This window comes from Theropithecus gelada, chromosome 7b (assembly GCF_003255815.1).
Source record: "Theropithecus gelada isolate Dixy chromosome 7b, Tgel_1.0, whole genome shotgun sequence".
NCBI lineage: Eukaryota > Metazoa > Chordata > Mammalia > Primates > Cercopithecidae > Theropithecus > Theropithecus gelada.
The window spans coordinates 2,255,919-2,280,959 of NC_037675.1; the positions used below are offsets into that span (position 1 = coordinate 2,255,919).

The 25,041-nt window shown below is 43.4% G+C and overlaps 2 protein-coding genes across 6 annotated transcripts; one reads left to right on the plus strand and one right to left on the minus strand.

The window, feature by feature from the left end:
• The first annotated feature begins 1,021 nt into the window (after positions 1–1,021).
• Positions 1,022–20,762, plus strand: C7BH15orf40 (chromosome 7b C15orf40 homolog). Of its 3 annotated transcripts, XM_025391396.1 has the most exons (5): positions 1,022–1,163; positions 2,300–2,426; positions 3,984–4,111; positions 18,552–18,666; positions 19,946–20,762. In XM_025391396.1, exons 1-5 carry the CDS (start codon positions 1,050–1,052, stop codon positions 19,966–19,968), a joined length of 507 nt encoding a protein of 168 aa, XP_025247181.1. In that variant the 5' UTR covers positions 1,022–1,049; the 3' UTR covers positions 19,969–20,762. The 3 variants fall into 3 exon arrangements, with proteins under 3 accessions (XP_025247181.1, XP_025247182.1, XP_025247183.1); XM_025391397.1 differs by lacking the exons at positions 18,552–18,666; positions 19,946–20,762 and adding an exon at positions 7,009–8,048; XM_025391398.1 differs by lacking the exons at positions 18,552–18,666; positions 19,946–20,762 and adding an exon at positions 7,712–8,048 and having other exon boundaries at positions 1,031–1,163.
• Positions 19,569–25,041, minus strand: RAMAC (RNA guanine-7 methyltransferase activating subunit). 3 transcript variants are annotated; one of them, XM_025391399.1, is made up of 4 exons: positions 24,874–25,041; positions 23,851–23,895; positions 22,010–22,188; positions 19,569–20,731 (listed from the first exon to the last, which is right to left on the minus strand). In XM_025391399.1, exons 3-4 carry the CDS (start codon positions 22,177–22,179, stop codon positions 20,545–20,547), a joined length of 357 nt encoding a protein of 118 aa, XP_025247184.1. In that variant the 5' UTR covers positions 22,180–22,188; positions 23,851–23,895; positions 24,874–25,041; the 3' UTR covers positions 19,569–20,544. The 3 variants fall into 3 exon arrangements, with proteins under 3 accessions (XP_025247184.1, XP_025247186.1, XP_025247185.1); XM_025391401.1 differs by having other exon boundaries at positions 24,878–25,020; XM_025391400.1 differs by having other exon boundaries at positions 24,870–25,020.

A 25,041-nucleotide genomic window follows, 5' to 3' on the forward strand; every position in this document is an offset into this window, starting at 1 on the left:
ATCCATTTCCATAGCTTCAATTGCCATCTGCTTTCAGAAGATTCCAGAATCTCTATCGCCAGCCTTGATTTCACAAACTTTCAGTTACATATATTCAGTTACCCCTTTAATACTTGTACTTGGATGTCCCGCGGGCATCTCAAACTCATTATGTACAAAGCTGAACTCCTCATCTCGGACTCCCAGACCTGTTCCTTGGGCCTCAAACTTGGGCATTTCCTTGACTCTTCCCCCTTATTCGCACATGCAGTCATTCCCAAGTTCTGATGATTCCAGTTCCTGAAGATCCTTGAAATGATCAGCGCTCCACCCTCCCTGCGGTTACTCTAGTTCAGGCCACCCTCTCCCATTTAGGGGGCGGATCTCCCTATTTCTGGCTTTTCCTCTGTCGGCCACAGTGCAGCTGGTGTCTTTCTAAAACAACAAATTGGACTGCTAATCCCTTGCTTGAAAGCTTTCAGTGACTCCATGATCTTGCCTCTGCTGATTTGTTTCATGTCTCGCCATATCACATGTCGCAGTGTATTTCCTTTTCTTTTACATTGTGGGATCCGCAGCGCCTGGCACAAGGTAGGTGCGCCATCGATACGTGGAAGATTCACAAGGGCCAAGCTGGCACGAGGCTCTATATCGACTTGATGGCCACAGGCAGCAGCGTGGAACTCTGCTGCCTGTGGCTTGGCTACGGGAGCGAGAAGACACCTGGCCCTGTGCACTCCTTGCCGCGCTCTCCAATTCTGAGAACGGACAATACCTTTCTTTCCCTGATTAGGAAAGAACACCAGAGGTGACACACCTTCCCATCAGCTGAGGGGGTGGGCCATGACACGGTGAGGCCCCAGCTCCGCAGTTGCACTTCCTGAGGCCAGTTCCAGAACAAAAGAGGCTTGCGCATGTTCTGGGGGCACGAGGCTCGCTTCCGCCGGCCTTAAGGTGTCGCCGTCGGGCCAGAGCTGATGCGCTGGGCGCTGGGCGCTGGTCGCTGAGGCCGCTCCTGCCAGCTACCTGCGCAAGCGCAGAGGGCTCTTCCGGCGCCTACGCAGGCGGGGATGCTGCGGTTCCGCAGCGTGCTGAGGCAGCTCCGGTCAACACCCAATACTCGGGGCTCAGCTCGGCTTCCTCTTCGCGCTGAGATGCCTAAGAAGGCTGGTGCGACGACCAAGGCCAGTAGCAGGTCCCTTGGAAGCAGAGGGGTGGGCCTTAGGGCTACTCATTGAGGAGCGCGGGAGAAGCGGGGCCCGAGGGTGAGTGGAGGCACTGCCAGCGGCTTGCTGTCTTTCAGTTCCGGGGCTCAAGACAGCCGCTGCCATCCCCAGAGCTACGGCTCTTGCTGCTGTCACCCCGCCTCAGTAGGCTGCGCCGCCGTCCACCCGGTGACTTCTGAGCGCTGGGCCCGGCGGCAGCCGAGCTTTCCTTGGGCTGCGTGTGCTGACCTCTGGCCTCCTCCCCGCACTCCCAGTCCAGCAATTCATGTTCCAGCAGCGGCATGACGCCTGCGCTTCCCCGGGAGGCTGTATTTTGCTTTCTCCTCCCTTACCTTGGCTGATCGCACCCCTTCTGTCAAGAATACATCACTCCCATTTCCACCATCTTTGTATGGCCAACCCAGTCCGTTTCTCAGACTCAGCTCAAGCACTGCCTCCTGCTGGCAGCATCCACCTGTGCCCCAATGCTGAGCTGCCTGTGGGGTAATGTTCTGTGCCTATCTCATCGGTGCCCTCAGCACAGTGTATTATTATTTTGTATGTTCTTTCTCTCTCGCAGTAGTCCGAGCTCCTTGAGAGCAAGGACCATGTACCTTTTCATCTTTACATATCCATTGCCTACATATTTGTTGAAGGAAAGTTCCTAGCACAGCCCCTATCGCATAACAGGCCTTTAAATATCAAGCACTGTTGTTTTTTTCTCCCTTTTCCCCAACACGCACACACACACATTTTCACCAACATTTATTAGCTCCGACTGCATGAGATACAATGATGAATAATAAATGGACCATGCCCCCAAGGAACTGGAAATATAAAGCAGAGGGAGGAACAAGCATTAAAGTTTAGAAGCCAGAGTTAAGTTTTCTTGCAAGGGAGGAAAAAACACTCTTGGGTTGATGGGAACGCTTCGTGGGAAAATTGAGTAGAGCCTTGAAGGTTGTGGGAAAAGCGTTCTAGGTGGCCAGAAGTCCCAGGACACCACTGATTAACCTAATTTGTCTGTTAAGGGTGAAAGGGGGTAGTGGAAGAATCAAATTAAATGTGTGGGAAAGTATTTTGTAACCTGTAAAGTTGCGTGGTTGTCATTTTAGGGGAAAAGCCAGAGCAAGGAACCAGAGAGACCATTTCCTCCCTTAGGTCCTGTGGCAGTTGATCCTAAAGGTTGTGTCACCATAACCATCCATGCAAAACCTGGCTCCAAACAAAATGCTGTAACAGGTATACCTGGACACTGGGGTGGGATCAGGTGTGAATCAGGTGTCTCCTACAGCCTCCCTTTGCTTTGGTTAGCTGAAAGCTTATTCTGTGACAGTTCATTTTTCACATCTGCAGTTAGAGGCTTCTCCATTTTAAAATTCTAGATTCTAATGTAAAGGTGTCTGAAAGTGAATATATCTTTAAATCATGCCAAGTTACATGAAAACCATTGTATATTTTCCTTTTTAAAAATACGGTATTTTAGAAAGGACAGGTATGGAAACTTGTGCATAGTCTAGATTATTCTTAGTTTGTCCTGTTCCAAAACTGGAGACATTGGCCAGAGAAAGAAGAGACATTTTAGTGTAGTTTAACGATCACTGGCCTAAGGAGAGGGAGAAAACTTGAGATCTGAGACCCATGATCAGTTCCTGTGCGAACTTGTTTTAAATCAAAACAGTATAAAACATTCGTGAGCCCAGTTTTTTCATCTGTCAGATGAGATCATTAGACTAAGAGGCTTTCAGGCTATTCTCTGGAGTGCTAGAGGTGCCTCAGGAATCAGCTTTGGGCAAGGGGGAGGCCAGGCAGACAGGGCTGCTGACTAGCTATATTTACATTTGTTTTAAATATTGGGATTCTAGAGAAAACTGGGGGAAAGGGTTTCTAAAGGAGAAAAAAGTTGGAAAACCGTTGCTCTAAATTATTTTGAAGGTCTTTTGCACCTCTAAAGCTCTGTATTTCAAACCATTTTTAGATTTTGAAAGGAAGACCACAAAATTGGTGTGCTAGACCTGGTTTATGCTGATGACCAGGTTAACTTAGCCATACCCTCCTTGGCCAGCATTTTCTAAGTAGTGGGTGTGAACATTATCTACTGTTGGAGTATTATGTTTCATTAGATCTAAAATGGGAGGCTGGGTGCCATGGCTCATTTGTAAAATGGAGATAATAATGGTATTAATCTCTTCATAAAGTCATTATAAGGATTAAAGAAGTTAGTATTTGTAAAGCCTTTAACACATTTGTGTGTGCTTAAAATTAGAGTATAGTAAGTGCTCTGTAATTATTTGTTAAGTAAACATTATTAAATTTTAAAAACACTCAGGATATATGTCACATAAGAGGTAAACCTAGTCCAGGGCTCTCATTTTCCTGATGAGGAAACCCTGCACAACTATGTACAATCTAGTAAGCTGCCCTGTCCATGCACTTCCTCAGTGACATTGATGAGGCTGAAGGCCATCTATGACTCCCTGCCTGGGGCTTTTCACATACCAAGGTCTATTTCCAGTTGCCTAAATCCAGGATACTCCCCAGGGCTCTGTAAGCCCATCTTGGTCAGCAAGATTGAGTTAATAACTGTTTTCTTCTCTGGATTTATTTCCTGTAATGGTAGGGCCATTTTTATCATGTTCATGTTCCCTTAAATGTGATTAATAATTCATTTCTTCATTCAACAGTTTTTAATTGAAAATTTATGTGCCAGGCAAATGCAAAAATTCTTTTACAAAATGTCCTTGCTTCATGAAGAAAAAGAACTCCTTAAGGATAAAGTCCATACTGTTTTCATTCCAGATTTGACAGCAGAGGCCGTAAATGTAGCTATCGCAGCACCTCCATCAGAGGGAGAGGCTAATGCTGAGCTCTGTCGGTATCTTTCCAAGGTCCTAGAACTCAGGAAGAGTGATGTGGTTTTGGATAAGGTAGGTCTCTCTTTATTTATTTATTTATTTATTTATTTTGAGACAAAATCTTGCTCTGTCGCCCAGGCTGGAGTGCAGTGGCACAATCTTGGCTCACTGCAACCTCCACCTCCTGGGTTCAAGCTATTCTCCTGCCTCAGCTTCCTGAGTAGCTGGGATTATAGGCGCATGCCACCATGCCTGGCTAATTTTTGTATTTTTAATAGAGACAGAGTTTCACCATGTTGGTCAGGCTGGTCTTGTAACTCCTGACCTCAAGTGATCCACCTGCCTCCTCCTCCCGAAGTGCTGGGATTAGAGGTATGAGCCACCATGCCCGGCAGTCTCTCTCTTTTTAAACATCTTTGATTATTTTATTTCTTTGTTTTGGTTTTGTTTTTGTTTTTGAGACGGAGTCTTGTTCTGTTTTCCAGGCTGGAGTGCGGTGATGCAATCTTGGTGCACTGCTACCTCTCACTCCCAGATTCGAGCGATTCTCCTGCCTCAGCCTCCCGAGTAGTTGGGATTACAGGCACCTACCACCAGGCCCAGCTAATTTTTGTATTTGTAATAGAGACAGGGTTTCACCATGTTGGACAGGCTGATCTCAAACGCCTGACCTGAGATGATTCACCCACCCCGGTCTCCCAAAGTGCTGGGATTACAGGCGTGAGCCACCGCGCCTGGCCTTATTTTATTTCTTTTTTGAAATGGAGTCTCACTGTGTTGCCCAAGCTGGAATGCAGTGGCGTGATCTTGGCTCACTACAACCTCCGCCTCCCGTGTTCAAGCGATTCTTCAGCCTCAGGCCTCCCAGGTAGCTGGGATTACAGGTGCCCCCCACCACACCCAGCTAATTTTTGTATTTTTAGTAGAGACGGGGTTTCACCATGTTGACCAGGCTGGTCTCGAACTCCTGACCTCAACTGATCTGCCCACCTCAGCCTCCCAAAGTGCTGGGATTGCAAGTGTGAACCACCACGTCCAGCCATTTTTGATTATTACACATTAATAATGATTCGTAAAATACTGATTTTTCTGTCTTTTTCAAATAATTGAGAAACTAGTTGTTTATAACTTTTATATTTACTTAATCACAGAAATCTGTGAATTCTTCCTATTTAGTCTCCTTCATGCCTGCTGCCTTAATCCTTACTGAGACTGTGCGCGCTGTGTGCTTATGCTTCTTCACTGCCACTGTTGCCAACATTTTCTCCTTTCTGAAATCATTCCTGAACCTGCTGTCAGATTAATCTTGCTTACCTCTCTCATCCTTTAAGCCATCACCACACTAAACAACCTAAAGCAATTCCTATTGTTAGTCATGTCCATGAATGACTCCGTCAAGTATAGCTAAACCCCCGCTTTGTCCTTGCTCACTAGGAGTAGCTCATTGGGAAGACAGAAGGTTCATATGATGTCATTAATATGGTTTTGTACTAGGGGTGGATATCAAAATCACCTAGGAATGATTTCTAAATACAGATCCCTGGGTATCACTCTAGACTTCTTGAAATAGAATCTGCAGGAGTGGGGCCTAGCCATGTTTATATTTCTTAAAGCTCTACTTGTTTTCCAGTGCTATACTATATAGCTCCTATCCAGATTCCAGCTGGCATTCACAGTCATTGATTAACAAACTGCACCTAAAAATCCAAACCTGTGGCAGGTCATTTCTGATTTTTGTTTAGTGCTCATGCTCTGACATTTGCCTGAAAGGTATTCCCCACTCTTCTGCCTGTTCAAATTCCATTGATCTAAATAAACCCCTTCTCAAATTTAATCTTCTTTAAAGGCTGTGTTTGAAAACAAATCCTTTTTTTTTGAGACGGAGTTTCACTCTTGTTGCCCAGGCTGGAGTGCAATGGCGCAATCTCGGCTTACTGCAACCTCTGCCCTCCGGGTTCAAGTGATTCTCCTGCTTCAGCCTCCCGAGTAGCTGGGATTGGAGGCATGCACCAACATGTCGGCTAATTTTTGTATTTTTAGTAGAGACAGGGTTTCGCTATGTTGGCCAGGCTGGTCTCGAACTCCTGACCTTAAGTGATCCACCCGCCTTGGCTTCCCAAAGTGCTAGCATTACAGGCATGAGCCACCACACCCGGCCAACAAATCCTTTTTAAAGTTGTTTTAAGTGGTTGTGAAGTCGTAGCACTTGAATATCTGGCTGCTTTTTGTTTGGAATTTTCAGAAATGTTAACAACATAGAGAATACCAATTTGTTTATATTTATAATTATTTTACTACAAAGTTTTTATAAAATTGCAATATTTTAAAGATGATTTTCATTTTTAACTTAAAGAATTGCTTGAGACTAGAATATTATAAAGATTCTATATTCATTTTTTAGATTTTTTTTTTTTTGAGATGGAGTGTCGCTCTGTCGCCCAGGCTGGAGTGCAGTGGCACAATCTCAGCTCACTGCAACCTCTGCCTCCTGGGTTCCAGCGATTCTCCTGCCTCAGTCTCCTGAGTAGCTGGGATTACAGGCACACGCCACCACCCCTGGCTAATTTTTGTATTTTTAGTAGAGACAGGGTTTCATCATGTTGGTCAGGCTGGTCTCGAACTCCTGACCTTGTGATCCACCCCCGCCCCCCTGCCCCAGCTTCCCAAAATGCTGGGATTACAGGCGTGAGCCACCATGCCCAACCTATTTTTGAGTTTTTAATGTCCAGCTTTTATTATAGAAATTGATGTATGAAGGTAAAAACCCTGGAGAGTTGTTAGTACTAACAAAAGTTTAGTAACAAATGTTAGGAAGAATCTAAGAGACAGTCTTTGATTAGACCCTAAGTAACCAAGGGAAAGTGGTACCTAAGCCATCAGGAGAGCCCATTATACAATTAAGGTCTGCTATCTCTGATAGCATTAGAATGTGCTAAACAGTAAAGTATGTTTTTTCTCTTTTGGTCCAGGGTGGTAAATCTCGTGAAAAGGTGGTGAAGCTTTTGGCTTCTACAACTCCAGAAGAGATCTTGGAGAAATTAAAAAAGGAAGCCAGAAAAACATAAAAGCAAGAAATGAGGCCGGGCTCAGTGGCTCATGCCTGTAATCCCAGCACTTTGGGAGGCCGAGGTGGGTGGATCACCTGAGGTCAGGAGTTCGAGACCAGCCTGACCAACATGGTGAAACCCCATCTCTAGGAAAAATACAAAATTAGCTGGAGTGATGGCGCATGCCTGTAATCCCAGTTACTCAGGAGGGTGAGGCAGGAGAATTACTTGAACCCGGGGGGCAGAGGTTGCAGTAAGCCGAGATCACGCCATTGCACTCCAGCTTGGGCAACAAGAGTGAAACTCCCTCCCCTCCAAAAAAAGAAATGAAAAATACATCCTTGAGAAACTTTTTTATTGCTAATGATAAAGAGACTGTTAAATAGAAAAATATACTACATGCATAGAAGAACATGGGGGACATATATAGGTATATATTCGAATAAGACTCCAAAAAGTAGAAATTTAGAAAGTGCTATACATTGAATCAGGTTCTAAACAGCCTGGAACATGTTACTCTGATTTCATGGCGTTGTAAAATAACAGAGTTGGAAAGAATATTCAAGATGACCTGATTTAACACCTTTCATTCTGTTGCGGGGGGCTTTTGATATCCTATATCCAGAAGTTGAGAGACTTACTCAAGATTGTACCATGCAGGCTGGCAACTAGAACCCAAATCCTTTGACTCCTTGTTGAATGCAGTTTTTCTGGATTGTAAATTAAAAATCATATCTCCACAATGGTTCTGGAATTTGGGGGATTGCCTTCTAATCCAGTTTACAAGTGACAGAAAACCTGTTATGCTGCTTTGTAGTCTTACCTTAGACTTTAAAATGCTAATTTAAATGTAAAATTTTTTTTTTTTTTTTTTACATCTTTTAAAGACTATTGACCATTTTGTGGAAAAAGTAAAGAAAAATCATGACTTGTAATTAAATGTGAATTACAATTTTTGAGAAGTCACTGAATTTTCTTCTTCCTCAGTAATAACTTATAATTAGCAAGTTCACTAGTTTTTATGACTCTCCAAAGATCCTTAAGAAAGAGGACTTGGAAGCTATTTTTAGTATTTGTAAAAGCCTGTCAGAAATTACATCTATATTAAAGTTTCAAAAGCTAATAATATATTTTTACATATTCAGGTCAAGTTATAGTAATTTATTAAGGTAAATAACTTAATTTCCTTTGCTGATCAGAAGAGGTGATTTGCAGTTGTGTGCTTTGTCCAGCAAGTACATGAGAAAGATGTATTGATGGACCAAATCATTAAAAATAAAATCCACAAGGAAGACCAATAATAAAAATTCCTGATGGTAGCTGGGCATGGTGGCTCACACCTGTAATCCCAGCACTTTGGGAGGTTGAGGCAGGAGGAACACTTGAGCCCAGGAGTTGGAGACCAGCCTGGGCAACAAAGTGAGACACTGTATCTGTCTCTGTCTCTCTCGATAGACAGACAGATAGAAATTTTATGCATATGTGTATATATATACACATACATATATTTATATATAAGATTATATGTAAGACCTCATATGTAAGAAGTCCAGGCCCGTGTGGTGGCTCACTCCTATAATCGCAGCACTTTGGGAGGCCAAGGCAGGTGGATCACCTGAGGTGAGGAGTTTGAGACCAGCCCGGCCAACATGGTAAAATCTTGTCTCTACTAAAAATATAAAAACTAGCCGGGCGTGGTTGTGGGTGCCTGTAATCCCAGCTACTCAGGAGGCTGAGGCAGGAGAATTGCTTGAACCCAGGAGATGGAAGTTGCAGTGAGCCGACACGGTGCCACTGCACTCCAGCCTCGGCAACAGAGTGAGACTCTGTCTCAAAAAAAAAAAAAAAGAAAGAAAAAATCCCAGACAGTGAAAGAGAAGCCACTCATCTAGTACAACTCTTAACTTGTACCAAATAGGTATCAAGGACAAGAAAAAGGTGGCTTATGTGAGATCACAGTGCACATTAGTGGCAGAGCTTGGTTTAAGCCCAGCTGCTTTGTCTTCTAAACTGTGCCATACACTGCCTGCAAATGTGCTTCTGTTTTACATGGTCTTAAGAGCTTTTCTCACTCTTTCTACACCATTTCAGTGTGTGCCATAAAGCCGTTTTACTTGTGGATTTTACATGGATCACTGTTAGAATGTCATAAAATGATACCATAAAAGATCAACTTTCCTGGCCGGACAGTGGCTTACGCCTGTAATCCCAGCACTTTGGGAGGCCAAGGCGGGTGGATCACCTGAGATCGAGAATTGAGACCATCCTGACCAACATGGAGAAACCCCGTGTCTACTAAAGATACAAAAAATTAGCCAGGTGTGGTGGTGCGTGCCTGTAATCGCAGCAACTCAGGAGGCTGAGGTAGGAGAATCACTTGAAACCGGGAGTCAAGGTTGTGGTGAGCTGGGATCGTGCCATTGCACTCCAGCCTGGGCAACAAGAGCGAAACTCCGTCTCAAAAAAAAAAAAAGATCAACTTTCCGTAGGGCGTGGTGGCTCATGGGCTCGTGCCTGTAATTCCAGCACTTTGGGAGGCTAGGGTGGGCGGATCACGCGGTCAGGAGATCAAGACCAGCCTGAACAACATGGTGAAATCCCGTCTCTACTACAAATACAAAAATTAGCGGGGCATGGTGGCACATGCTTGTAATCCCAGCTACTCGGTAGGCTGGGCAGGAGAATTGCATGTGAACCGGGACCCGGGAGGCAGAGGTTGCAGTGAGCTGAGATCGCACAATTGTGCTCCAGCGTGGCCTACAGAGGGAGACTCCGTCTCAAAAAAAAAAAAAAAAAAGAAAGCTTTCTTTCCTTCCCCTCACTTTTCAGCAGTGCCAGTTTCATCCTTAGGCCCACTTGCCTCATGTAGACAAAAGGCCAACCAGGTTTCATATTCATGTATCAACCCCTCCAGTAGGAGAAAAGGCCACTCCAAGGAGCTCTGGTATTTTCCAAAAGCTTTCAGTCAGCCTTCCCTTATATCAGCCAAAATCAAGTCACATGAAGTTTCTAAGCTAGCCCCTATGGTCAAGGAATGCCATTCTATAACACAAGTTCCCTAAAGCAGTAACTGTAGAGGAAAGAGTTACCCTAATTATTTCAGGCCAATTAAGGCCCATCCTAGAGGTCAGCATACTCAGAAGCAAAGAAGTAGAGAGAGTTGGGTACCTGAATAAAATTGGGAAAAGTACGAAGAAAGGAATGGGTGCTGGATAGGAACCACCAGTTTCTACTATGATAACATGTTTACTTCATTTTAAATGGTGATATTTTAAATGTGGGGACATTTTGCCTAGTAAGTTTTTTTTCTGTGAGAAACATAGCAGTATCTTGTAACAAAGAAGATATGGTGACACTTTGTCATCAAAAACTACTTTGGGGCTGGGCATGGTGGCTCACGCCTGTAATCCCAGCACTTTGGGAGGCCAAGGCGGGTGGATCACCTGAGTTCAGGAGTTCAAGACCAGCCTGGCCAACATGGTGAAACCCTGCCTTTACTAAAACTACAAAAAATAGCTGGGCATAATCCCAGCTACTTGGGAGGCTGAGGCAGGAGAATCGCTTGAACCCGGGAGTCAGAAGCTGCAGGGAGCCGGGATCGCGCCACTGCACTCCAGCCTGGGCGATAGAGCGAGACTCCGTCTCAACAACAACAACAAAAAAACCAGAAACAAAGCAAAACAAAAACTGTTGGAGGTAGGAACTGGCCCAGGGGCTGTATTTCCAGAACATGATTCCCTTTTCCCCCTGCAAACGAGGTAGTCTTTAGCAGTCTAACAGATTGTCTCACATAGGATTATTCCTACTAGTAAGAGATCACAGCTAAGGCTTGGGCACCTTGACCTGCTGTAGAAGCTCAGTTAATGTACTTTTCATCATCTGGGCTGTGGTCTTCCCCTATGAATACTGAAGTAGACCCAGTGACCTAGTGCCCAAGACACAAAATATTCAGCCTCCATAACATTCGTTTAATGACATGATTCTAGCTTTGCCCACTCCCATTAATTTCAAGTGAATACTGGCTAGGCAGTCTACATTGACTTGATTACACTGCCTTTCTTGTCTTGTGTTATCCTGAGAATCCCGGATTTGAAGCAGCCCATGAATAAGGTTTGAAAAATATTTATCCAACTATGCTGACATATGATGTTCTAGCACTGCATCTGTCATCTATCATCCCCACCTTAATAAATGATAATTACTTGTGCAAACATGATGTATTAATCATTTATTATCTTGGGTGCTTACTTGACAGACACTGCTAGGTGCTTTGCCTATACTGTACTTCGACAGAACCTGGGAAAGAAGAGCCTGGCTCATTATGCCCTGGAGGCAGGAGCAGAGATTTCAGACTCAATTTCTGTGAGCCATTCCACACTTTCCTCTCGGTTAGGGGATGGACCGCATCCCCTCTGATGGACCAGAGGATGGAGATGGCATCTTTGCAGTGTTTACAGTTCCAAACACCTAGGCTAGGTGTGGTGGCTTACACCTGTAATCCTAGCACTTTGGGAGGCTGAGGCGGGTGGATCACTTGAAGTCAGGAGTTTGAGACTAGCCTGACCAAATGGCAAAACCTGGTTTCTAAACTAAAAATAAAATACTAGCTGGGCATGGTAGTACATGCCCGTAGTCCCAACTACTTGGGAGGCTGAGGCCTGAGAATCACTTGAACCCAGGAGGTAGAGGTTGCAGTGAGCCAAGATTGTGCCACTGCACTCCAGCCTGAGTGACAGAGATTCCATTTTGAAAAATAAAGTTCCAAACACGTAAATGCTCAAACTTTAGGAGGCAGCTCTCTAGGCTGTGGGCTGTCAGCATCCCCTCCTAGATTCCAGGCATTTGGTTATATAGTTACTTAGCTATAATGCAAAAGATACATTTTAGAACCCATGTGGCACCAAATTCAAATTGTTTTAATGCATGTAACTAGTGACTAAAAACTTAGAATTTCAATTTACATCCAAGAGGTGGCACCGTAACACAACAGCAGAAAGCCATACAACCTTTGAAACTCGATTCCTTTTGTAGTCAACAGCACTATTAGGAAATTTGTTCTGCAGTGCCTGACTACCAGGCTCACATGCTGTGATCCTTCTCGTCTTCTCAGAGCCATTCCTTAAGCTTAGTCCCCTTGTATCTTAAATTTAGCTCAGGCCAGAGTGGTGTTAAGTTGGGGCCAGCTGGGTACATGAGAGTCTCAGCCCATTGCCATGGTGGAATCAGCATGGTCTTGAGTTCCTTCCTTAACTCTGCAGGTTTCAGAAGTCCATGTAGCCAGTGTTTCTGAAAATGGATCTGGGCTGGGCAATTGGCAAGGAGCTAATTTCTAATCAAGATGCCAACTTATTAACTTGAGTGAAGAACACACCTGCCAAATAGACTATAGTGGGATCTGCTAGTGAGAACATTCTGTCCCTTTGGGAAGTCTCTTTAAGAGAATCATCATTTGAAGGCTGCTTGGAGAGCTTGGAATCAGAGCTAGGGAAATTAGGGACCAAGGTAAGGGAGCTATGACCATCTATAACTCCCATTTCTGCTGCAGGGATGGACCTATGGTATCAACCAGCCACAGATGATCTTTTGCGACAACACTGGAGATAATGATCCTTCATAGTACAGGAACTCCCTTTTTCTAGGTTGCAGGAAGACCACCTATTTCTACCCACATAGGCATTCCTCAGACAATCCTTATAATTCAGTTATTAAGGGTTTGCATTTTGTGATCCTGTCTGCCTCAGGGTCCATCGGTCCCAAGATAGAGTTTGGGGAGGGAAGAATCCCCAAACTTTGCAGCCACAAGTTACATACTCCCTGGTCATTTCTACAGGAAACTAATCTGTGATATGTTTTTACTATCACAGTGATGTTCAAACTGTTTCAAAGCCTTAGGTTTCCTCAGAGATGCCTAGGGGGATTGGGGCACTGTGGACAATAAGAGAGTGAGTCAAGTCAACAGAAATGCTAGCCTTTAGTTCTCTTCTACAGTCATACTGGGCAGCACGTACACGTGATAGCTGCTCATACCACATGTGGCTATTGAACACTTGAAATGTGGCTAACAGAATTTAAAAGTAAAAGATAAAGCTGGCCATGTTGACTCACACATGTAATCCCAGCACTTTGGGAAGCTGAGGCAGGAGGATAGTTTGCGGCCAGGAGTTTGAGACCAGCCTGGGTGACGTAGTAAGACCCCATTTCTACAAAAAAATTTTTTTAGAATTAGCCAGGCATGGTGGCATGTGCCTGTAGTCTCAGCTACTTGCGAGGCTGAGGCAGGAGGATCACTTGAGCTCAGGAGTTTTACGCTGTAATGAGCCATGATTGTGCCACTGCATTCCAGCTTGGGTGACAGGGCAAGACCCTGTCTCAAATAAAAAAAAGAAGAAAAACAAAAGCATAATAGAAATAAAGGCCATGTTGGAAGCAGTGCAACAGAGAAGAGGCTGGAAACAGTATGGAATTTAGAAGGCAAGATAGAGAAGAGTGAATAAAGAAAGGAAAATAACAGCTATAGAAGTCAGTTAAAAAATTATTATTATTATTATTTATTTATTATTATTTGAGACGAAGTTTTGCTCTTGTTGCCCAGGCTGGAGTGCGGTGGTGCAATCTCGGCTCACTACAACCTTCGCCTCCCAGGTTCAAGCAATTCTCCTCCCTCAGCCGGAGCCTGAGTAGCTGGGATTACAGTCCTGAGCCACCACGTCTAGCTAATCTTTTTTTTTTTTTTTTTTGTATTTTTAGTAAAGACGGGGTTTTGCCAAGTTGGCCAGACTGGTCTCAAACTCTTGATCTCAGGTGATCCATCTGCCTCGGCCTCCCAAACTGCTGGGATTACAGGCGTGAGCCACCACGTCCAGCCAAAATTATTCATTTTTGTATTGTTTCACTTTTTATATTATTTTGTAAACACACAAGTTGAGGAAATTTTAAAATGTGAAAAATACACATACAAACAACAAAGCTCTGGCCATTAGCAATTAGAGCAGCTTTATTTACCTAATTCAGACAAAGAAGCTGGAGATCCTTTAGGGAGTTAAAGGCACTAGCAGTGGAAAAAAACCATGAGATCATCATCACATCATCCCCTGAAGCTGTCTCAGGAGGAGTCACTGAAACCCAGAGAAAATCTAACTGGTAATTAATACATAGGGCTCTCATGTCCCTGAGGGAAAGGAATGAAAACACCAGCTCAATTAGCCCATACATGGGGCTGTCTGTGCCCTTTAGGGAGAAGAATGAAAACAGCTGAAATCAGCCCATCAGCCTATGAAGACATGGTGAAAGATATGCGAGTTGTCCTTCTTGCACCTCAGCAGCCCACAGATAACTCATTCTTATATATGAACCTCACTGACTGGGTACCCATTATGTGCCTAGCTCGGTGCTGCATACTTCATGCTCTCTCTTATTCCTGCAAAGGGGCAGTTGAATCACATATTAGCTGTTTTGTTGTTGTTGTTGTTTGTTTGTTTTTGAGACGGAGTCTCGCTCTGTCACCCAGGCTGGAGTGCAGTGGTGCAATCTCAGCTCACTGCAACCTCCGCCTCCTGGGTTCAAGCGATTTTCCTGCCTCAGCCTCCCTAGTAGCTGGGATTACAGTCATGTACCACCACGCCCAGCTGATTTTTTTATTTTTAGTAGAGATGGGGTTTTGCCTAAAGTGCTGGGATTACAGGCATGAGCCACTGTACCCGGCCAGCTGTTCTGACCGAAGACTTGTCTTCTTCATTAACCTGCTCCTCCTATTTCATCCTGTAAATCTTTAAATCTGAGGGGTATTATCCACAGCTCATCTCCACTTTTCTAATCTGACAGCACTGATAGTTGAATTCCTCAGAAGCAAGATGTTTCTCTGGCACCCAGAGGCCTCAACAGTGTCACAACAGCTGAAGTGTCACTTCTTCCTCATCCTGGGCACACCGTGATGTAGTGCAGCCCCACTGTTTGGGACCCATGCAGCCAGCCTGGCCCAGGGCCACTCTCTCCCAGAATGTCCACAGGTCAAGGGATCTCTACTTCCATCCTTATTTTCCTCAAAAGCTGGTCCCAGCAGTAATCAACCAGACTTCTAGAAAAGAGGAGATATCTGCTCTCAAGGCTGCTGTGGGCTCCAGTGTTGTAATCTACTACTTGAATCTAGTTGTTTATTTCATTCTATAATAATTTAATATAGCAGATGTCAGGAAAAATCTTTGTTTAGATATTATGTCATATCTGGATATATCTGAATCCTAAAGGATTAATCTCAATATTAACAATATTCACTTCTGCCAGTGTCAAGAGTATTTTCTGCTGTTGGGCTTAAATCAATTTTAAAATTTGAGAGTTTTAAAAGCATATCTTTCTGTGTTCATAAATAGAACAAAAATTCTTTGAGTACCTTAATTTTTCACACAGAATTAACCAAAGCCTTATTTAATATTTCAAAATCCTCATTTATACATATTAAATATGTGTCTTCGGTTAAAATGCAAGATACTGAAAGAAAAATTCAAATAGGCATTTCAGTAAATAGTTTACGTATAATATCTCATTTGTCTGACATTACAAAGTAAGTACTTTCACAAGTAACGTTTCCAGCTAACTGAAGTCCAATAATAATAGAGGCCACCTTAAGCTGGGAGTATTTGTTTCCTATATTGCCTAATTTTAAAAAATCCTTTTCACTGTAGATAATTGTGCTAATTAAAAGAAGTCAACAGTCTATGGCATAGATTTCCATACATAGCCAGATCTGTGTTTGGATAGAATGAATCAAATGAAATAGGAAGTCTATGGCCGGGCGCGGTGGCTCAAGCCTGTAATCCCAGCACTTTGGGAGGCCGAGACGGGCGGATCACGAGGTCAGGAGATCGAGACCATCCTGGCTAACACAGTGAAACCCCGTCTCTACTAAAAAATACAAAAAAAAAACTTAGCCGGGCGAGGTGGCAGGCGCCTGTAGTCCCAGCTACTTGGGAGGCTGAGGCAGGAGAATGGCGTGAACCCGGGAGGCGGAGCTTGCAGTGAGCTGAGATCCGGCCACTGCACTCCAGCCTGGGTGACAGAGCGAGACTCCTTCTGAAAAAAAAAAAAAAAAAAAGAAATAGGAAGTCTAGGAAAATTTTTAAGGTATAAAAAAACTGTATTTAGGTTTGGCTTGAACTTGTTTAAAAATAGATAATGTTTTTTTAAAAAATTACATTTAGGAAACAAGTGTAGTTCTTTTATGAGAGTTCAAAATTAGTGCTGTCAATAACCTTCAGGGCAAATGATTATTTCCTTCAATTTTAACATTCTAAACTTAAAACTGATATTTCATTACCCTTAATTCTATCATAAAGTCCTATATTTTTCTTTAGGTGAATAAAATACAAGGGGTAATTACATATTTGTCTGTTGAGCATTATAAGGAAAGTGGCTTTGGGAACAAAAACCATCCTAGAAATCTCCCCAGATGTCTTTTTCCTATGTGGTTTCAGGAACCCCAAAACTATTCTCAGAGCAGTGACTCAAGTTTATTACATTCTGTGTAACCCCAAGTCCAGCTAGCACTCAAAAACAAAACACAAAAAACTCAAAGTCCCCAGCATCCTGTTCTCAAAAGGACATTAATCTGATGTGTTCAATAATTAATATTTGACATTCTAAATTCACTACCAATTTTCAAATGTCAAATGCTATAATTTTATTTTAATTTATGTATTTATTTATGTTTGAGATGGAGTCTTGCCCTGTCACTGAGGCTGGAGTGCAGTGGCACAATCTTGGCTCACTGCAACCTGCACCTCCCAGGTTCAAGCGATTCTCTAGCCTCAGCCTCCCTAGTAGCTGGGACTACAGGTGTGCACCACCATGCCTGGCTAATTTTTGTATTTTTCATAGAGACAGGGTTTTGCCTTGTTGGCTAGGCTGGTCTCGAACTCCTGACCTCAGATGACCTCGGCCTCCCAAAGTTCTGGGATTACTGGCGTGAGCCACTGAGCCTGGCCAAATGCTACTAATTTTAGCTCAACTTTTATGCAAACCATCTTCCACATTTGAAGTGTTTATTTTCTGAATGAGATAATTTGCTTTCCTTTGCTAATTCACATATGAATTAACATAAGGAAACAATCACAGATCCTTAATTCTCAACTTCTCCTGCCCTACCTCATCTTCTGCCCATTACTGTACATCCTTTATGTCAACATTATGCTTTACAATTTACCAAATACTTCCCTCCCGTTGATTCAACAAATGTTTATGCAGCACCTATTATATCCCACTAGGGGTTTAATGGTCACAACTCTATATTCTCAAGCTCTTCCTTTGGTTATTTATTTTTATAATTCTGTGAGGGTGGCAGGGTGGGTATTGTCCCCATTTTCACAGCTGAGCCAATAAGCTCAGCGTTTACATGATTTTCTCAAGGTCACATAGGTTTTAAGCACAGAACTGGAAGCTAGGACTCCTTATGCCTAATGTCATATGTTGTTATAACAGACTGTCTACTTGAAATTAATTCTGTGTGACACTATTTTAATTCTTTGTTCTCACTCTTAAATTATCTTTAAGCTTTTTTTCATGTCATTTTCTGTCCTATGAAGCAGAAACTGTGCCTTTTATTTCTTCCTGGTTTTAAGCAGGTGGGACGCAGGGGTACAGTCTGATAGTAACTGCTGTTAGAAAACAAAAACCATAACAACATAGATTATTCATGCAGCATGCAGAATTAACTCATGTTGAAAGGAGGTTTCTTCCCATGTTTTCAAGCAGGGCTGATACTCAGGACACATGCAGCCTAGCTGTGTTGGGTGTTAAAACATTTAAATACTGTTGGAAAACCACATCTCTTCTGAGCTTCCTGAGAAGCACTCCTCCAGCGCTGGCCTTGGACCCATACATCTCCCTTTGTGTCAACAGCTGGCACAGCACAGAATCCTGCCCTAAAGCTATAGTCAGCTACTGTCCCAACTGCCTGTGCTTTCTCAGGTGATCATTTTATAAATTTTTTTTTTTTTCTTTTTTTGAGACACAGTTTCGCTCTTGTTGCCCAGGCTGGAGTGCAATGGCATGGTCTCAGGTCACTACAACCTCCACCTGCCAGGTTCAAGCAATTCTCTTACCTCAGCCTCCCAAGTAACTGGGATTACAGGCATCTGCCACCATGCCTGGCTAATTTTTGTATTTTTAGTAGACACAGGAGTTTACCATATTGGTCAGGCTGGTCTCGAACTCCTGACCTGAGGTGATCTGCCCATCTCGGCCTCCCAAAGTGCTGGGATTACAAGCGTGAGCCACTGCGCCCAGCCTATAAATCGTTACTTTTAGAGACAGGGTCTATCTAGCCCAAACTGGAGTACAGTGGCATGATCCTAGCTCACTGTAGTCTTGAACTCTTCCTGGACTCAAGGGATCCTCCTGCCTCAGCCTCCTGAGTAGCTAGGACTACAGGCATGCACCACCACAACCAGCTAATTTTTAAATTTTCTGTAGAGACAGTATCTTGCTACATTGCCCAGGCTGGCCTCGAACTCCTGGCTTCCAGTGATCTTCCTGCCTCAGCCTCCCAGAGTGCTGGGATAACAGGCGTGAGCCACCATACCCAACCAGGTGATACATATTTTTAGTAACACTTCTGCTTTCAGAGAAGATCCTGGGGTATAGTCAGGACATTACTATCTAGGCTAAATATCTGTAGTATCAAATCCTATCTTTATATAACAGCACTGGCTTCTTGCCTACTAATTAGGGGGGTACAGGGAAAACCCTTACTGTTAAGATTGTATTTGCATCTTAATGTGAATGCATGACTTATTAGGTCCTTTCCAATAAAATAGTTACCAGAGAGGGTGGCTCTTCAGGAAGGGAGAATAAAAGGGAGAGGTAGATGCAGAGCATGAAGTACCTGGAGAAGTCAACCTCGAGGGCCTAGACTGGGGTGCTGAGAGAGAAGGCAGTAAAAAACAGGCTTACGAAGATACCCTTTTTTTTTGAGATGAAGTCTCGCTCTGTTGCCCAGGCTGGAGTGCAGTGGCATGATCTTGGCTCACTTCAACTTCTGCCTCTGGGCTTCAAGCGATTCCCCTGCCTTGGCCTCCCGAGTAGCTGCTATTACAGACATGCCACCACACCTGGCTAATTTTTGTATTTTTAGTAGAGAGACGGAGGTCTCATCACGTTGGTCAGACTGGTCTCAAACTCCTGACCCCAAGTGATCCGCCCGCCTCAGCCTCCCAAAGTGCTGGGTTTACAGGCATGAGCCACCACGCCCAGCTGGAAGGTGCCTTTTAAAATATTATTTAGTTTTTTTTTTTTGGTCACTCTAATAAAGTTAGGAAGGTGCCTGTTAATTCCTTTGACCTATGTTGAAATTTGCACTCCTAATGTTACTCTCAAACCAAATAAGCCCTTTTCAACAGATATGAAGGACAGCATTAAAAAAACAAAAATCTCATTTCAACATATTAATAAATGGGTTAACTGCCAGAACTTGGGAGTGAAGATGCTTAAATTTTTAAAATTTTTATTTGAATGAAATCATTGTAATAATCATTCAAATGATTTGAAATAGAATGATCTCTGTGAAAGGAAGTTTATAGCATCACTATTTATAGAAGAGAAAGCAGCAGAGGTATGTATCTGCAAGTGAATATAACATTGTAAAATCAGCCCACATTAAATACCAAAAAAGAAAGAACAATCAAAATGCAGCATTACTTACAGGATTAAAAAGAAAAGTGTGAACAGTACAGAGTTAAACTTTTGTATGTGTGAATTTTGACCTGCTATGTTGTTAGCGAAAAGCCTTAGTGTTTGCATAAAATGTGTACCCTGATCCCAACCACCATGAGATCAAGACACAAACTGACAACGATTCCTTATTTTACAGCTTTATTACTGATTTTCCTCTAAAAAGAAACCCAAATAAATGTGACGCTGACTCATCTATAGAGTAAGGAATCACAAAGTACCATAGTACTTTACAAAAGCAAAAGCAAAAAAAAAAGCGATTGTTTTACCTTTCAACTGCTGATGTTATGTACAATCTATCACAAGAAGCATAGCTGTGCATTCATGAGCTGATTATATCAACCTCTAGAATTTTAGAAACGAACACATCTAAGTATATGGATAACTCTCTTACCTTACAAAGTAAAAGTAAGCATTTTCTATTTAAAAATTTTTATTTCTGTGTAAAACAAAGAACTCCTAGAGGTCAAATAATATACCAAACTCATAGCAGTATTAAGTCATGAAATAAAGAAGATTCTGAGGTAGAAGTCAAGCAATATAATCCACAATTTCAGGTATTCCCAGCAACCATCGCATCTCGCAAGTAAGATCTATTTTTTTTTAAAGTCTCAACTTCCACAAAATCAATAATCCATTCTCTAAAATCAGATATAAAACTATGACCAACAGAAGACACCCAAACTTTTGTCATGGTAACAGAGTAAATGCTTTTACTAAAAGCTGCCAACATTTCTATCAGTAGTAACCGTAAGGAGGCCGCTGGTTGTAACCATAATGTCCATATTGCTGGGGATAGTAAGGTTCTTGTCTGTGTTGTGGGTAATTGTTACCCCAGGATCGTCCATGCCACTGATTGGATCGATTGTCACTTGGCCACCCCCATCTGTTGTCCCTGCCTCTGAACTGTCTGTTGTCTTGCAACCTACAACAATAAAAACAAAAAAAGTCTTTAAACTTCCCTTGTTAAAAAAACATTATGACAAACCCATAGCAGTGCTTCTGGTTTCTCATTCTAATACACAATAAATAAGACTATAAAACATTTTTCACAATAGAACGTTATAGCACCAGTTATTCAAAACTTTCCTAAGATTGAAATCACTCTTCCAGTGTTATACTAGGTATACTTTACAGAGACATAGGCAGACTATATAACCAATAGAATAGTTCCAAATTAAAGTGAAATCTATTCAATTGCACAAAAACGATATGGTAATTTATTCCTTTGACTATTTTGAATTATTAAGTAAAAGTAACTTCCATTTGTAAACTTCTTCCTAAAGTAAAATCAAAACAATATTTTCTTTCTGGAATTGAACAAGTTGTTGAAAACTCTAGGTTTGTTTTTTTTTTTTTTGAGACGGAGTCTGGCGCTGTGTCACCCAGGCTGGAGTGCAGTGGCGCGATCTCGGCTCACTGCAAGCTCCGCCTCCCAGGTTCAGGCCATTCTCCTGCCTCAGCCTCCGAGTAGCTGGGACTACAGGCGCCCGCCACCACGCCCGGCTAGTTTTTTGTATTTTTAGTAGAGACGGGGTTTCACCATGTTAGCCAGGATGGTCTCGATCTCCTGACCTCGTGATCCGCCCGCCTCGGCCTCCCAAAGTGCTGGGATTACAGGCTTGAGCCACCGCGCCCGGCCGGAGTCTCGCTCTGTCACCCAGGCTGGAGTGCAGTGGCCGGATCTCAGCTCACTGCAAGCTCCGCCTCCCGGGTATATGCCATCCTCGTGCCTCAGCCTCCCGAGTAGCTGGGACTACAGGCACCCGCCACCTCGCCTGGCTAGTTTTTTGTATTTTTTAGTAGAGACGGGGTTTCATGGTGTTAGCCAGGATGGTCTCGATCTCCTGACCTTGTGATCCGCCCATCTCGGCCTCCCAAAGTGCTGGGATTACAGGCTTGAGCCACCGCACCTGGCCAACTCTAGGTTTTTAAAGTAGATTTGCATTGAAAATATAGTCTACAGAAAGAACATCTAAAAACAAGAAAACACACACACTTGAACAGCAAGAAAAAAATATATGGTGCTGAAAAAATATTAAAGCAAATATCTATCAGAAACAATGTATCAGGTACTGTTATTAGGTACTAGGCATGCCATACTAAAAACAGTGGTCCCTGCCCTCACTGGTCTTCCAGTCTAGCAGATTAAAGCGATCCTCTGCCAGATCAACCATCTGCATTTATTCTTTTGAATACACACCGATTGCCTCTGTTTCTTTGGTTCCCACCAGCTCTGCTATTCCATTCCTCCACAATTGGAGGAGACTCAGGAGGGCGTTTCAGGTATTCCTGATACTCCTTGTCATTTTCTGTGAATCTACTAGCAAACATCTCTTCAAAATTTGGAACAGCTTCGGCAGTGTCAGTCATTCTGAAATTCTGTACAATTTTGAAGACATTTCCATTAAAAAAATTTAAAAATTAACACTCTCTCCAGACAATGAAAAACCAAGAAGTAAGCAATTTTTAGGCAGGGTATTCGTGGAAGCCTTTGTGTGCTTTCAGACTTGTCATATTTTAGATACTGAATTCAACATTTTCTTTTTTTTTTTTTTTTTTTTGAGACAGGGTCTCTCACTCTGTCACCCAGGCTGGAGCACAGTGGCACAACCTCGGGTCACTGCAGCCTTGACTTCCCTGGCTCAAACAATCCTCCCACCTCAGCCTCCCAAGTTGCTGGGACTACAGGTGCATGCCACCCATACCCAGCTAATTTTCGTATTTTTTGAAGATATGGGGTCTTGCCATGTTGCCTAGGCTGGAAGTCTTGGGCTTCAGTGATCCTCCCACCTTGGCCTCCCAAAGTGCTGGGATTACAGGCTTGAGCCACTGTGCCTGGCCCAAATTATTTTTCTTACGTTATTAACTTCCAATAAAAGGTTTTGGACAAAGAGATGTGACAACGGAAGCTACTGTGGTAACTTCATTAGCCTGCCTTTCCTCCAAACATATGCAAATATTTGTAACATTTATACTACCTACTTTCACTCCAACAAAATTAAACCAAAATTATTGTTTGGAGTGCAAGAAACAATATGTAGATTTTCTTTCTTTTTTTTTTTTTTTCCCCGAGACAGAGTCTTGCTCTGTTGCCCAGAGCTGGAGTGCAATAGCGCAATCTCAGCACAATGCAACCTCTGCCTCCCAGGTTCAAGCAATTCTCCTGCCTCAGCCTCCCAAGTAGCTGGGATTACAGGCATATGCCACCACACCCAGCTAATTTTGGTATTTTTAGTAGAGATGGGGTTTTGTTGACCAGGCTGGTCTTGAACTCCTGACCGCATGATCTGCCCGCCTTGGCCTCCCAAAGTGCTGGGATTACAGGTGTGAGCCACTGCACCCAGGTTTTTTTTCTTTTCTTTTTTTTTTTTTTTTTTTTTTTTTGAGACGGAGTCTCGCTCTTGTTGCCCAGGCTAGAGTGCAATGGCGTGATCTCGGCTCACTGCTGTCTCCGCCTCCTGAATTCAAGTGATTCTCCTGTCTCAGCCTCCTGAGTAACTAGGATTACAGGTGCACACCTGCCCGCTAATTTTTGTATTTTTAGTAGAGATGGGGTTTCATCATGTTGGCCAGGCTGATCTTGAACTCCTGACCTCAGGTGATCCGCCTGCCTCAGCCTCCCAAAGTGTTGGGATAACAGGCGTGAGCCACCACGCCCAGCCTGACACTCTTATCTTTCAGGCTATTGCTCTTAGTATGCTTTATCAAATGCCAAATATAAAAGACTTTCAATGTGTCTGGGATTGGCAAACTATATGTCAAATTCTCAAATCCTTAAGGAATGAGTTTTAAATAAATTCAGCTAATTAAAATCATGCGTAGAAGAATTCTACTGGGATCACAGAAATCACTAAAAAGATGACCCATACCTAATCCAGATGGGCAGTAAAAATCGTAAGGCAAGGAAAAGGTGCTACTCCATTTTTATGTTCTCATGTTCTCCCACGACTCCCCACCCACACTCATGTAAACAAATATCAACTGTATTATTACTGAGAATGGAATTCAAATAGAATGTTAATTGACCCAAGCTTTACTTACCCCAAAGATTTGAGGCAGCTGTATTGCTTATTAGGTTGTTTAAATCTGTGGGAGGAAAAAAACAAACTTGACTTTATTTAAGAAAACTCTCAAAAGGCGTTTGCGGGGGAGGGTAGCGCATAAGAGTCTTACTCGAGGACAGAATTGGAGTAAAAGTGCTCTAAGGCCAGGCGCGGTGGCTCACGCCTGTAATCCCAACACTTTGGGAGGCCAAGGCAGGCGGATCACGAGGTCAGGAGATCGAGACCAGCCTGGCTAACACGGTGAAACCCCATCTCTCCTAAAAATAGAAAAAATTAGCGGGGCATGGTGGCAAGTGCCTGTAGTCCCAGCTACTCGGGAGGCTGAGGCAGGAGAATCGCTTGAACCTGGGAGGCAGAGGTTGCAGTGAGCCGAGATCGCACCACTGCACTCCAGCCTGGGCGACAGAGCGAGACTCCGTCTCAAAAAAAAAAAAAAAAAAATCGCTCTAAAGACTTCCAAAACTAACATTCCAGAGAGGGAACCGGTTCTCACAGTGAAGAGCAAGAAGCTACAAGATTTGTCCTCTGGGTCTTCAAAAGCAAAATAGTTCAAGTATGAATAAGAACTTCATAAAGTATGTATGTTTTTTTAGGATAAGCCTTTCAGATTTGTACTTGAACACTACTAATTTATTCACCATAAATAAAACCACAAAGAACTTTGGCTGTGGGCGACTAACCCTGGAAATAACCAACCAGAATGGGGTTTCGCTGCCCTAGGAGGTGAGCCCGGGGAACAGACGAAGATGCAGACTGAAAACAACTGCGTTTTCCAGTCCGTCCTCAAGGCACATCACAGCTTGCTTACCAACGTTCTGGCAGATTTGCTCCCTTCCGAAGCACCTTATACCTCCAGAAGTGAGGGAAATTATGGGCCGTAAGAAGTAAATGGGTTTCGGTCTAGCAAAGAGTACAGATCACCGCACAGGGGGAGGACACCTCGCCGGCCACCCAGCTCGGCCGCCCCGCTCCCTCCTCCCGGGCGTCCTGGGCGACTCACCGGCCAAGGGCTATGCCTATCCAACTCGGGCCGAACCTCGCCGGCGAGACACTGAGAAGCCGCAGGAGAGGTGACCTCTGGCTCACTACACCGTGGAACTCCAGACCACTCCAGCTCTCCAATGTAACGGAGCCCCTTCCTCTAGAATCCAACAATCAGCTGACTTCC

What these genes read in the sequence shown, in the direction of transcription:
- RAMAC (XM_025391399.1), bottom strand. Translation starts at nt 22,179, where the DNA reads ATGACTGACACTGCCGAAGCTGTTCCAAATTTTGAAGAGATGTTTGCT. An exon ending in CAAAGAAACAGAGGCAATCG is followed by an intron (nt 20,732 to 22,009) that starts GTGTGTATTCAA and finishes TTATTGTTGTAG; the next exon opens with GTTGCAAGACAACAGACAGT.
- C7BH15orf40 (XM_025391396.1), top strand. Translation starts at nt 1,050, where the DNA reads ATGCTGCGGTTCCGCAGCGTGCTGAGGCAGCTCCGGTCAACACCCAAT. An exon ending in AGGCTGGTGCGACGACCAAG is followed by an intron (nt 1,164 to 2,299) that starts GCCAGTAGCAGG and finishes TTGTCATTTTAG; the next exon opens with GGGAAAAGCCAGAGCAAGGA. An exon ending in GAGCCACCATACCCAACCAG is followed by an intron (nt 18,667 to 19,945) that starts GTGATACATATT and finishes CTTATTTTACAG; the next exon opens with CTTTATTACTGATTTTCCTC.